Here is a 15,000-nt window from a genome sequence, read left to right on the forward strand (position 1 = left end):
GTGTGTGCTGGACTCAGGTGAAGGCAAGGATGTTTTCAATTCAGTGACTAATAACCAAGGTCTCCACACCTGAGACCGCAAACAACACTCGTAGTTTCAACAGTTCATTTTTTTATAAGCCTTAATTTTTTTTTTTCAGTTATGCATAATTATGCATAAATGCATAAAATATGCATAATATGCATAAACACATAAATAAAACGGTAATGTTTTTGCATACATGCAGGGTGGCCAGTATAATGCCAGTTTATGCAAATATTTTTTTTATTCAGTAAAATGTAATGATATGCACATACAGTTGCTATTACTGATTATAACTGAAATAAACCAACCCAAAAAAAACAATCTGTTTCCACCTTAATGTGAAAATTAAGTCTCAGTAAATAATATATATATATATATTTTTTTTTAATTTGACTAATTTAATGTTAAGTAAGTTAAACATAATAGAGTAAAATAACTTGACCTAAACCAATTAAATTGTGTTGACCCAACTAAACTTATTTTGGATGAACTCAATTAAATTGTGTGTAAAAAATAAATAAAAAATTCTTCAGTTAAATTCGGGAAAGGTAATGAATTAATTTTTTTTGTGTATTTACATCAAGTTAGAAAAGGACTTTCATCATATTATAAAAGAAAAACGATAATATCAAACTTATTAAGTGTTTTTACCTTGCTGGAGAAATCAGGTTATATTTACTGACAGTTAAATATAAGGTTGGTTGAATTCAGTTATAATCTGTAATCTTAAAGAATTTATTTCCTCTCAACAAAACCAGTTATTGTAGATTTTACCACACAAATACATTTTCGAAGTTGAACTGACAATTAATCTTTTTTGCGATGTAAAATGATACAAATGGTTATTTTACGCAATATTTACAAAACAAACGTTTAAAATTGAAGTTGATAATTATAATATTACAAGCTTTATTGATAATCTCAAAATTGCCAAATATTGTGGGACTGATCAGTGTGGTCTGGTGATAAATGGATCTGTAAGTCTCAAACTTAAAAAATGTGTTCAGCTTTACTAGTGAAACTCTCTCTCGTCGGTCTTTCTCAAGTTAAGCTGTAGTTCTCCACAGGTGTGCTGATAATCTCCGCTAACAGACGGGTTTGTGTATATCCTACGGTATGGCTCAAACCCAAATGGCTGATCTTCCTGTTTCTCCCACGTTCCCAGTTCCTGACTCCCAGGGAGGAGACAGGTGTACATGGAAGGGAAAAAAGATGGCACATGATTTTTCAGTCAGGCATTAAGAGGGGCAGCCTGAAGGACCCGGAGCGGGGCTCAGGTGCGCTCGCAAACCACAAGATTTGTCTATGTGTCCGTGCGTGTGTGCAAAAGTGTGTCGCACCTGTGACCCCTGCGCTTTCGGTTAGTGCGTCGAGATGAGGAGTCTCACAGTCACTATAAAAGCTCATTTAAAAGAGAGTGCAATTAATAAAACAAGCTTACAAAAGAATAATAGTTCTTTAACAGTTTATTTTCTTAATGCAAGATATAATTGCTTTTTTCCCTTGACTTGAAAACATTTGTTATATTTATTTTTGCATATGAGATTCATTGCATTAAATGTAATGAGCCTAAAATGCAGAATACAATGCAAAATATAATTGCTTTTTTTTCTATTTCCATGCAAAAACATGATTTGTTTTATTTATTTTATTTTTAAATTGAATGCACTACACAACTTGAACAAATCGAGTAATGCATATTTGTAAATGTATATTTTACAGTGGTATAAGTATATAAACATTGACGCAATCAACATAATAGCATAGGCACAACATTTTAAAGGATTTCTGTACAATTGGGCTCAGCTCTTCTGCTGTGTGTCGGACTCGTTCAATATGTCGTCTGTTTATCGCGACTGCAATGAAACGTACGCATGAAGCGCTATAACAATCCCATTAAAAACCGCCTTACTTTTCATTGTTAAGTGGAGAGGCCCATTTAAAAACTATACGGCGTAATCCCTCACGGAGAAACGCATTCACTGCATTAGTTTCCCATGAATAAACATTAAACAAAACACGCTTTTCACCCAGAGAAGCCCCGTCCGTCTATGAAAAGTCGTCTGGTAAGAAGCGTTTCATGACCTTTGACAACTCGATCTGTGTGGGTCTATTAGCCGCCTTTGTAGAAGCGTTTTCAGCGGTCTGATATACTCGAAATGAGGCCGATAGCTTCTCTCACGGCTCTTTCAGAACAACAGCACCTCTGATCTACGACTTTTGGGCCTGGTGGTCCATTGAAAAGCAGAAAGTATGCGTTTAGCCCTTGACGTCTTTTGTGAAGCCTAGTTAGCAAGCGTGAAATGGCCCGATTCTCCATTCAATGATCACCCTTTCTTTCCCGAGGACAAAACCTGGTTCATTTGCACTTCAGCTGTCGGGACTCCACGGTTCTTAAACAAGGGCAGAAAACATCTGGTGTGCACCAGAAAAGGAGACGATGGGTTTAGGAAGGGTGTAAGGGTTAAGATTAGAAATCTATGCCACTTTTAGAGGTTTGGGCTCAATTGGATTGTCGAGGTCTCTTTAAACATGAATTGCATATCAATGCATGAGACACATTGTCTGCATTTGTGTGCTTAGGAATATCCAAATTCATTCGTTTGCATTTGTGCTTCTGTTAATGATTGTGTAAACGATGCACTTGTGGCAAGTCGACGAAATGAGAGGATAGCAGAGTTGAGATCTGAGATGTTCTTATTGGGTTTTAATGGAAATCTCAAACAGAAACCTTCATGATTACAAAGAGAAGAAGTGATGTGTCAATCTCCCGCTCACTGTCCCTGGCTCTGGTTTTCAGACAGTGCAGAGAAGAACGTTCCTGCCATGCCCGGATCCCCAGTGGATGGAAAGACTCATTCCAGACCAACCGTCTCCGTCATGCCTCCTCTTCCCTCCATCAATCCCAGCGGACCTCGTCCGGCAGCGTTCTCCACCACAGCACGTGAGCCTCACTCAAACCTGCATGCTCTCGTTGCCATTAGTGTGTCCCATATGATGACATACCATTTTCACAGTATTTACATTTTTTGCATGCACGGAAGTCAGGAAAAACCTATTGCATGTCAAAATTTGCATTATGTAGTATGCAGTGTGCAGTGTGCACTTGACCTTCAATTTCCAGAGTGATGAATAAACCAGAAATGATTACAGCCTAAGTCATGTGACAGCAATGTGGAATACTAGTTGTTTGAGATTTCCATTGTGGAATCATGCATTTTGTACTATTTTTAGTAGGTATATGCTGTATATAGTACATACTGAGAAGTATTCACTCCTAATGATAAAGGAGATTCATTTTTTGGCGAGTCTAATTAAAGTTGATTAAAAGCTGATGAAACGGAGACTGAAGCTATAGTTATTAAATGTTTATTAAACTGGAAAACAAAAAAGAATTTCAATGCATTTTAGTTAATATTTACACAAACAGCATGTGAACTTTGTGTATGTGTGATAGGATTTCTCTTAGTTCTCAAAACATTCCCTGTCACCAGCAGACCATTTACATTTAATTATTTAGCATGCTTTTTTATACAAAACAACTTAAATGAGGGGAAAAGCAATTTACCCTGCAGGAGCAACTAACAGCAGGGAAAATATTAAAAATGTTTGTTAAATTGAAATAAAGCTAAAATAAAATGGAATTATGACATGACGTTAAACTTAAACTAAAAATCAGAAATTGAATGAAAATCTAACTGAAATACGTTTAAATTGAAGCACTAAAATTACTAACTGGAAATAAATAAATACTAAAACTGGAAGAAAAAAATTAATAAACCTTAAACTAAAATTAAAACTCAAAACTAATAATAATAATAACTAAATAAAACTAATAATAAAAATAAATAATTATAAGAATAACTATAAATATAAAACAATAACTATATAATGCTAAAGTAATGTGTTTTTAGGTCATTCCTAACATTGCTTTGATTATCCGTGTCTTCTCTGTGTCTAACCACATTCTCTGTTTATGCAGTGACCAATGGGATCAATCATTCCCCACCGATGCTGAACGCCGTTCCTTCTCCGCCTCAGCGCTACAGCAACGGGCCGTCGTCATCATCTTCCTCTTCACTGGCCAATCAGCAGCTTCCAGCGACCTGTGGCGCGCGCCAGCTGAGCAAACTGAAGCGCTTCCTCACGACTCTACAGCAGTTCGGCAACGACATCTCGCCCGAGATCGGAGAGAGCGTCCGAAACCTGGTGCTCGCTTTAGTGGTACGTCTATCACATACATAATATACGGTTCGGTCGTACGTGGAACTGGTTTACTAGCGATGTCTTTTTTTCCCATAGAATTCCACCGTCACCATCGAAGAGTTTCACTCCAGACTGCAAGAAGCCACAAACTTCCCCTTAAGGCCCTTCGTCATACCATTCTTAAAGGTAAATGGCCAATAAAGGAATAAATTGTCATTTACTCGCCCTTGTGTCATATCCCAGCCTCCCATTAAGTTATGCAAACGTTAAGGAAACATTCCATTTTATTATCCTGCAAACATGGGAATGTTACTTTTGAATCTTCTCTGGACATTCCAAACAAGTTGTAACATTTAAATATATGTTAGACGAGCGTTCTACTAAAATGTTTCAGAAAAACACATTCCATGAACGATGTCTAATATTTTTATGTTTCAAATGTTTTAACTTCCCAGAAAACGAACGTTCTATTAACGTTACCGGAAGAACTTTGAGAGAACCTTGCTTGAATGTTATGAAGAGCGTTCCCTCAAAAATGACATTAAAACACCATAAAAGCCAATAAAACACTCAGTTTTGGGGATTTTAGTGAATCCCTGGAAGGATAAAACATGCGAAGCTGCTTGAATTCAATGATTTTAAGGTGCCATGCCTGAGAGGGATGCTGAACAGAGAAAGTGGAAGGTATCTAATATTTCCTTTGGTGATTTATGGAGCCAACGGAGACTTCCGAGAATTCCAGGCGGTCGGAAGTGTGAAACACGACTATAAACCGTTGCAGGTTGTTTTTACGGGGCCTGCGTAACATATGGAGCTCGGCAGCGGTTAACACAGTTGTCCGGGAATATTTGCTGGCGCAAAACAAGAGAACGTGAATGACAGGCAGCATATGTGAGAGGAGGGCAAAGTTAATCATGAACAGAGATGTTTGTCGTTCTCGTAATAAAAACTAGAGATTCTTGTTCTCTTTTAGAAAACACTTGAAAGCATTCCAGACCCTTTTCTTCGGGTATCATGTTTAATATACTCCATGAACACGGAATTGTTATGATTATCACCGGTACTAAATTATTTTGTGATTGTGATGGCATCATCATCAGTAAATATGACCAATATAACTAAAATCAGAATCATTTATAGAATTTAATACAAAGCACAGTGATACCAGCCGCATTTATCCATGTTTTATTTACTGAAAGTGTGTGAAGCATTTTTGTTGAACTGGTTTATTGAAATGATCAAGCAAAAATGATCAGATTTGTTCAAATGAATTAGACTTCCCAACACTAAAAATGTTTCTTTTGTTGTGTTTCACACGTCAGCTCTAGTCGGGCAGCATCTTTGACAGTATTTATGTATAAGAGGAACAAAAGGGGGCCTAACACAGAGCCCTGAGGAACTCCATAATTAACAATCGTTTACTCAGAGAGAATCCCATCAATGTCTACCCTCTGAACTATCCCAGAGATGTGGAAATTACAATATCAGACTTATTATAAATTAGAAAAATTAAAAATTGGACTGTTAGTTTATCAAACGAGACAGCGCACAAGAATAAAAGTTCTAATTTTACGTCATCTTAGTACATTCGCGACACGCGTTCATACTAGATTACTTTTTAGTGGTGTGTGAAGTAATTACTTATTCAAAATAAGTACCTACTTATTTCGGAAACTGCCTTGATTTCCCTTTTTGAACGATGCATATAGACTATTGATACCTGTTGTTTCCTATGCTAGTTGACAGTCGCATGTAGTCTTTGCGGTGTCATCTTTTGTCACCGCTAGTTCTTTGACATTGTCTTGGTGTGTCCCGGTCTTTACTGAGAGAGAGAGATGTGTCAAGTAATTTATGCTTTTGAAAGGGTTTACTTGAGAGAGTATTTTCCCCTTGTGTTTGCCAGATGGTTCTGATATTCTTCATATGTTCACATTAGTAATCTATCTCACATGCTCGTCATCATATAAGAAATGGAGCGCTGGGTCTGTTTTGTTTCATCTGGGCGATTGTTTCTCATCCTCCTGTGGCTGAAGTGTTTTCATACGAAAGATTTATGGACTATTTTGACGAGATGTTGGTGAAAATTGCAGTCTGGAGCTTTAATAGCGAGCAGAACATGCAGTGACGCTGAGCAGACGCCTCGGGCTCAGGAGTTTTCATGCACATCGCGGCTCCTCTGAGTCTGTCCAGGAAGAAATCTTTTTGACCTTTATCTCCACTCTTATCAGGAAAAATGCAAAAAATGCTCATTGATTAGTTTAGACCACTTAAGAAAATGCTTCCAAAGTGGGTTCCCGGCAAGCACGGGAAGTCTCGGTTAACTATAGACCCGATATAGTCCGGCTATGAGTAACCCACTTCTAGACAAAATAACCTCAAATTTGGTTACATGTCGTTTTTGCTAAAATAACTTGTGAGATGAATGATATTCCATCATGTAAGCAAAGTCAACAGTGATTACAAGGCGTTTGGTTTCATTTCTTTGACATGTTCATATTTAAGATGACTAGTCTATTCTTGGGCGATGGTTAGATGTCTATTAAATTTTCACTGACAGCCCAAATTTTGCCCTGTTTTAGCCTAGACGTCTGGGCTGTGTTTGGACGGCTATTAGACATCTTTTAAACGCAAAATTGCTTGCTGGGTTTGATTACTTGCAATTTTCCATTTAGTTGATGCTTGTTATGCAGCCAGATTTACCGTGATCTGTCCTTCACGCAGGCCAACCTGCCTTTACTGCAGAGAGAGCTTCTTCACTGCGCTCGGGCGGCCAAACAGACTCCAGCGCAGTATCTGTCCCAACACGAACACCTCCTGCTCAGCACCAGCGCCCCGTCTCCAGCCGACTCCTCTGAACTCCTGCTGGACCCCAACGACAGCAGCAAACGACACAGCCCTAACCGGTATGAGCGCATGCAAACATGCTCTGAGAAAAACACCTAAAAATAAAGAGCCATGGCAGAACTACATTAGTAGTTATGGTACCAGATACTCCTATACTTACTATATAAATATACAGTAGTCAGCATTTGAAGTGGATCAAAACCTTTCATCAAAGTTATACAAGAATTTTGAGCAATACCCATTCTTGTCTTAGTACAACTTTGATGAACTTTTTTGATCCACTTCAAATGTTGACTACTAATATATATATATATTTATTTATTTTTATTCTCATGCCATGATGTTTATATAGTACTGCAAGGTATCTCACAAATACCATGATATTACTGTGACAAGAACAAAAAAAACATGGTATTTCCATGGTACCATGAACAAAAAACATTCTATGCCATGGTGCATAAGAAAATTACCACAGTATTAAGTCCAAAAGAACAGTATTAAGTCCCCCCCCCCCATGGTACAATGTCCAAAAACGTGGTATGACCGTGGTACTTTTTTGTAAGTGCACTGTAAAAAAAAAATTGGTGTAGAAACTATTTTTGCTCAGAAATTGCTCGTAAATTTCACAATTAATGGCAAGTAAGACATTGCATTTGAAGTAGAAAGACTGAAATAGTATTTTTTCTTGTAAAACGTAGTCTTTGCTTTATTTATAACTTCAAAAAACCATTTAAGTTATGGTATCAGATAACATTATACTTTATGGTTATTCACATGCCATGATGGAAGGTACCTCAACAAATACCATGATATTAGTTTGACAAGAAACATGGTCCAACAAATTTGGTATTTCCATGGTACCTTCACATTTTATACCATGGTTTATAAGAAAATGTGAACATTTCCATGATATAATATCCCAAAAACATGGTATGACCTAAAAAAAATATTTTTCAAAGTTGTAAATAAAACTATGATTTTTATGTTTAACAAGAAAATACTATTTCAGTCTTTTAACTTCAAAATTTAATTCAATGTGTTACTTGCTGTTTCTTTGTAATTATTAGTGAAATTCAATAGCAATTTCTCAGTGAAATTAGTTTCAAAGTAAATCCTACACTAATTTTTCAGTGTTATGAAGGATTATTTATCATTGTGCTTTGCAATATAACATGATGGAACTGAATGGTTACCATATTCATATACCATGGTATTTACTGCAAGGTACTTCTCCAAAACACCCTGGTATTGTCATTGTACAGGTCCTCCAAAAACCATGGTGCTTTTCTAAGTGTTCTTATGATGTTATTATTTCCTCCAGAAGTAAAGAGAATGGTTTTCACGAGCGGCCTCCCGCCTCCCTGGAACCTCCTGCCAAACGGATCTGCACCATTAGCCCCGCCCCCAGACATAGCCCCGCCCACCCGCTCCATCTCCCCGCCCAGATCCACCCGACTCCGCCCCCTCTGCAGCACTACGCGCTGGATGACATCAGCACACCTCAGCTGTACCGAGAGCCTCACCGAATCCTGGAGCTGAGGGAGCTGAAGGACAGGCCACGACTGCCAGGTACTTGCTCATCCTTCCCTCGGGTCATTTTGACCCGGAAATCATTTTTGAAATTTTTTTGTGAAAATTGGGTGTGTTTTCGGTGCCAATAGCCTCCTGGCCAAGTGCGCCAACATGTAGCGCCGTTGTGCCCGAGTTCGAGTCCGGGCTCATGGACCTTTTATTTTTTTTTATGGATTCGAGGAGTTTAAAGTAACAAATCAATTCAATTTGACCCCCATAGGAATGAATGGAGTGCGTGGAATGCTTCAGTACACATTGAAAAACCTAAAAATGTTCAAAATTCTAACTAAAAATGCTAAAACTTTACCAAAAAAATTATTTTATAATGTCTACATGTGTATCTGAATGCATACTGACTTTAGGACCCAGCGGAACAGCTCATTTGCTCCATATAGAGCTATAAGGCCATCTAGTGGAAAGAGTCATGTAATATCATGTTATATTATTATTTTTCCACAAGAGGTCGGCAAAGACACCCAATGTAAGATATTTTGAGCTGAATTAAAAGGTTTATGCATGAAATTGAGTTATTTTGAATCTAAGTTAAATTTCTAAATTACTATTTATTTATTATTTATTGATCAAATCTAGTAATTTAAAGGTAAATAAAATAAAAAATAACAGAAAATCTCCAAAAGAATTGCATTAAAAAATAGAAAAAATATTATCAAAATGAAATAAAATAAGCTTACTGGACAACAAAAAAAATTAAGTATAATTTTAGGGCTTTCGGGTAATTTTGACCCGCGAGGGAAAGATGAGGGTTTTAAACTACTAGTGAATTTCTGACGTGGTTTTGTCGTAATTTCCAGGCAGTAACGGCGGCTACCGCGAGGAACCTGTAGACCACAGACTGACGGAGAGAGAGTGGGCTGAAGAATGGAGACATCTGGATCATGTGAGATTGCATTTATTAACAATTCTTACAAAATAAAGTACTGTGCTGACACCATGGTGGACATGGTTCAAATGTTGACTACTGTATATACAGTACTGTGCAAAAGTCTTAGGCATGTTAATACCCCCCCCCCCCCCCAAAAAAAAATGGTTTTAAGTCAGTTATTTATACATTTTATACATTTATACATGAAGAAACAGAAGAAACTGAGACAGACTAAATCCAGAAGAACTGCGGGAACGTCTCCGAGACGCTTGAAGAAACCTTCCTGAAGAACTATGCGCAAGTGTACCTGGACAAAAGCCGTTTTAAACGCAAAGGGTCGTTACACCATATATTGATTTGAATTAGTTAATAGAAGTTAAATCATAAATAAATTCAATTTGTGATTTTATTTTTGAAAGCATTCTCACTACAGCATTTTAACACTAAAAGTGCCAGTGCTTTTCCCAGTACTGTAGCTTTGCAGGAAGGTTTCTTCAAGCATCTCGGAGACGTTCCCGCAGTTCTTCTGGATTTAGTCTGTCTCAGTTTCTTCTGTTTCTTCATGTAATCACAGACGGACTCGATGATGGTGAGATCAGATCACACCGGCTGTTGTCAGACTCCTTGTGCATACACAAATCTCACTGGATTATTACAATTAATGGCAAAAAGAATGTTTGGAAATGTAAACTGATATTTCCTACTGACACACGACAGCAAAAGATAGAAATAACTGACTTACAACAATTTTTTTTGTGTGTGTGTGTGAGGGGGTATTAACATGCCTAAGACTTTTGCACAGTACTGTATATATAATATATACCTCATGTACTAAATGTCTCTCATCTGTCTGGTTGAAGGTGCTGAATTGCATTGTGGACATGGTGGAGAAAACCCGTCGTTCGGTGAGCGTTCTGCGGCGCTGTCAGGAGTCGGACCGCGAGGAGCTCAATTACTGGAGGAGACGCTCAAACCCACACGACGACGTACGCAAGAACGGGACGACATCAGGGAACGTCCCCTTCACCAAAACACACAGTCCTCTGTCAGCCGAGGGAATCAACGCAGGTGAGCTTAGTGTTCAGAATCATTCACAGCACAAACTGTTTGAACTTTGGCCCTTTTTTGTCACTGACCTTTCAAAGCACAGCCAGACTTTGAGAGATGCATTTAAATTTAAGCTCATTTTGCAGAGTTTGAGGACATTTTGCAGAGCTAAAGGAGTAGGTCACTTCAGAATTATAATTTCCTGATAATTTTTTCACCTCCACGTCATCCAAGATGTTCATGTTTTTCTTTCTTCAGTGGAAAAGAAATGAAGGTTTTTGAGGAAAACATTCCAGGATGTTTCTCCATATAGTGTCTTCAATGGGGTCCAACGGGTCGAAGGTCCAGATGTGAGTTTCAGTGCAGCTTCAAAGTCTTATCCAGACAAACCATCCGCCATTTTATAAAAAAAATTAACATTTAGATACTTTTTAACCACAAATTCTCGTCTTGCACAAGCTGTGATGCGACACACATTACATAATTACGTTGAAAGGTCAAGCGTGACGTAGGAGGAAGTACAGACCCAGTGTTCACAAATATTTAAACATCCAGGATACGCACAAGAAAGAACCGTTTTAAACAATAAACTAACACAAAGACATATAAATATGTGTCATTCAACATACAACAACTTTTGAATGGTCCTCCTTCTTCACACTTGTGAACACTGGCTCTGTTCTTCCGCCTACGTCACGCTTGAAACTTCAACGTGATTACGTAATGTGTGACGCATCACAGACGAGCATTTGTGGTTAAAAGGTATATATATATTAGGGCTGTCAAAAGATTAATCGCGATTAATCGCATCCAAAATAAAAGTTTGTTTTTACATAATATATGTGTGTGTACGGTGTATAATTATTTTCTATATATAAATACACACACATGCATGTATATATTTAAGAAATATTTGCATGTATATACTGTGTATATATATTTATATTATATATAATTTATATTATATATAAATATTTTATATATAAATAACAAATTTTTCTTAAATATATATGCATGTGTGTGTATTTATATATAGAAAATAATTATACACCGTACACACACATATATTATGTAAACACAAACTTTTATTTTGGATGCGATTAATCGCGATTAATCGTTTGACAGCCCTAATATATATATTTTGTTTTTTTTATAAAATGGCGGATGGTTTGTCTAGATAAGACTCTTATTCCTCGGCTGGATCGTGTCGAGACTTTGAAGCTGCACTGAAACTCACATCTGGACCTTCGACCCGTTGGACCCCATTGAAGACACTATATGGAGGAAAATAATGGAATGTGTTCCTCAAAAACCTTCATTTCTTTTCCACTGAAGAAAGAAAAACATGAACATCTTGGATGACGAGGAGGAGAGTAAATTATCAGGAAATTTTAATTCTGATAAATCCTTTAATTCAACTTTTTCTCCCCCTAGTGGAGGTGATGGTGAACTACAGTAATAACATCACCTAGTTGCTCATCCTCTCCTAACAGACAAAGCCGTGTGTGTGTGTGTGTGTGTGTGTGTGTGTGTGTGTGTGTGTGTGTGTGTGTGTGCGTCTCTATACGAGTGTATTCTGTGTGTGTGTGAGCCTGCTGATCGAGCAGGTGTTGTGTATTTGAGTCCAATCTGAGGGAATGTCGTCTGAAACGCTGCGCTCCTCAACGCCATCTGTGACCAAACGCTGCCCAAGACTCACGAAGCGTCCCGTCCTCTCACATGCCTCTATATCCGCCACTCCTACATGGTTCTGATGGTAATATATTTGTTTTTCTCTCACGCAGACTCTCAGAGGGATCTTCCCCTGCGCTCCGGCTCTGGCTTCGTGCCTGATGAGATATGGAGGAAAGCCGGTAAGGGCGGAAACCCAGATGCACCCTGGGAAACCTGTTTTCTCCCCTACCAGCTGTCTTGTTTTTCAGTAATCACACTTTCAGAAACGAAACAAGCTCTTTGTTAAATATTTATATTGCTTTATTACAAGAAAACGCTATGAAACACTGCAAATATGAGATTTCAAATTCTCATGATTCGGTTCAAGTTTTGTTCTCAGCCGATAGTGTCAGTGCAGTCAAATCGATTATATTACTGAATATTAAGTCAAGTCACCTTTATTTATATTAATAATAATGCAACAAAGTTTGTTTCAAGAAGAAAATAGCGTCATAATCCAGCTTAAGTAAGTTCAGTGATGGTTCATTTTTTCTGTAAAAAAGTTATTAATTTAGTTAATTTTTACATATATACATATACAGTATATATATATATATATATATTACTTGTATTATTATTTTAAAAATTACACTATATTTTTACACTATATGTTGGATTATTGTCATGTTTATTATTTGTATGTGACTGGCATTCAATAAATAAATCTTATCTATGATCATTTTTATCTTGTATGTTTATATTCAGTTATTTCACTTTAATGGCAATGAAAATCACCTATTAATTGTCATTAAAGTGAAATTACTGAATTTAAATATACGAGCTTGATAAAAATGCTAATTTTAGAAGAAAATTTCAGATGGCACTTAGAGGCTTTTGCATCTGAACTCTTCATATAATGATGCCAATGCTGGCAGATCAATAATATTGTTGAATATTAAGTGTTAAATGTAAATTAAGTGTTGTGTCTCAACCAAGCAAGCTAAAGGCGACTGATTCATTCCTGTTGTTAGATCACACATAACGTTGATGAACATGTGACCTTGTGTCCTGCAGAGGAGGCGGTGAACGAGGTGAAGCGTCAGGCGATGGACGAGGTGCAGAAAGCCGTGGCCGAGGCCGAGCAGAAAGCCTTCGACATGATCACAGTCGAGAGAGCCAAGATGGAGAAGACCCTCGCCGAGGCCAAGAGGAAAGCCACGGAGGACGCCATACAGGTCATCAACGAGCAGGAGGACTCCAGCGAGGTGAGAGTCACAGCAAACCTTCCTCAACTCAATATCCAACTCAACCATGCACTGCTTTTGAAGCTTTACACAAACAGGGAACCATTACCAGCAATACGAGATGTTGAAACAAGACTTCACATTACCCTCATTCCTCAATGTTATAAGTACAAGACATACGTGTTGTACTGAATACGTAAATAAAGACATAAATGTGAGGAAAGAGAAAAATAAATTAAATTTACTTGATAAGAATGCATACATACATATACATGTCATATACCTATATATACACACATACTTAAAGAGAAACTAGATGTACTTACATAATTATACATATGTGCAATACTTATACTTGCACATCTATATACACACACCTATACATTCATACATCTATAGCCACGCATATTCACACACTCCTACCATGTGCTTACATACTTGCAACAACCCACTTACATCTATATTCACACACATGTCCTGGTAAAAAAAACAACTAAATAAGTAAAAGAATATATGAATGGAAAGAAAACCTGTAAATGATGCTTTGGGAATATTCAAACTGGGTCATTCGTTTCTATGCAAATGAGGCTCATTATTATGCAAACATTAGTGCTGTTTGCCTGACCAAATCAATATTGCATTATTACTGCTCACAGAAAGCTGAAGCTAAATCAAAATGCTAAAATAACAAATGTTACTATTAGCGGGCATGTATTAAATATACAGACGTTACAGTATTAAAATATTAAATTACAATATTATACACTACTGTTCAATTTTTTTAAATGTTTTAAAAGGCATTTTTGATCAAAAATACAATAAAAACAGTGAAATATTATTACAATGTAAATCATCTGCTTTCTATCTGAAAATATATAGTAAAGTGTAATTTATTCATTACTCCAGTCTTCAGTGTCACATGATTCTTCAGAAATCATTATAATATGATGATTTGATGCTCAAGAAACATTTATGATTATTATCCATTTTTGTGGACACAGTAATGCATTGTTTTCAGGATTCTTTGATGAATAGAAAGTTCAAAAGAACAGCATTTACTTGAAATAGAATATTTTGTAATATTATAAAAGTCTTTACTGTCACTTTTAATCAGTTTAACCCTTTGGTCATTTTTGACCGAAACATTTTAAGTTTTTTTTTTTTTTTTTTGTGTGTGTACATTTTTTACTTCATCAGAATGGTACGAAACTTGTTAGAGTGTTTTGGCACTTGCTATGTGAACACACAAAAAAAATTATGAATATGATTCGATATGATTAAATGGTTCTGAAAACAATAATCTGCCAAGTGTCTTCTTTAAAAAGAGATCAAACTTCAAAGCATTCAAGATTTACGACGGTTTAAGTTGGAAATTTCATCTTCAGGTCCATGCTCAAAAAGTGCATAAATGGATTATAACTGATGCATAAATATAGTTTAGTACCATAAAATCCCCTAAAAATACTAAATATTAAATGAAAAATATTATTGAACTAAAATATAGTACAATCATTTGACTGAAATGAC

General features: G+C 36.7%; 1 protein-coding gene across 4 annotated transcripts in view; it reads left to right on the forward strand.

Moving 5' to 3' along the window:
• cbfa2t2 (CBFA2/RUNX1 partner transcriptional co-repressor 2) overlaps nucleotides 1-15,000 on the forward strand; it is a 45,320-nt gene that overhangs the window by 26,752 nt on the left and 3,568 nt on the right. For 3 of the 4 annotated variants that reach the window (XM_079883532.1, XM_079883535.1, XM_079883534.1), the window contains exons 2-10: nucleotides 2,825-2,968; nucleotides 4,007-4,248; nucleotides 4,327-4,416; nucleotides 6,952-7,133; nucleotides 8,396-8,643; nucleotides 9,459-9,544; nucleotides 10,390-10,597; nucleotides 12,361-12,429; nucleotides 13,304-13,494. In XM_079883532.1, coding sequence (XP_079739658.1) covers nucleotides 2,825-2,968; nucleotides 4,007-4,248; nucleotides 4,327-4,416; nucleotides 6,952-7,133; nucleotides 8,396-8,643; nucleotides 9,459-9,544; nucleotides 10,390-10,597; nucleotides 12,361-12,429; nucleotides 13,304-13,494 — 1,460 coding nt within the window. The remainder of the gene's footprint in view (nucleotides 1-2,824; nucleotides 2,969-4,006; nucleotides 4,249-4,326; nucleotides 4,417-6,951; nucleotides 7,134-8,395; nucleotides 8,644-9,458; nucleotides 9,545-10,389; nucleotides 10,598-12,360; nucleotides 12,430-13,303; nucleotides 13,495-15,000) is intronic. The other variant, XM_079883533.1, reaches the window with a different exon arrangement.

The sequence above is a fragment of the Squalius cephalus genome (assembly GCF_949319135.1).
Source record: "Squalius cephalus genome assembly, chromosome: 10".
NCBI classification, from domain to species: domain Eukaryota; kingdom Metazoa; phylum Chordata; class Actinopteri; order Cypriniformes; family Leuciscidae; genus Squalius; species Squalius cephalus.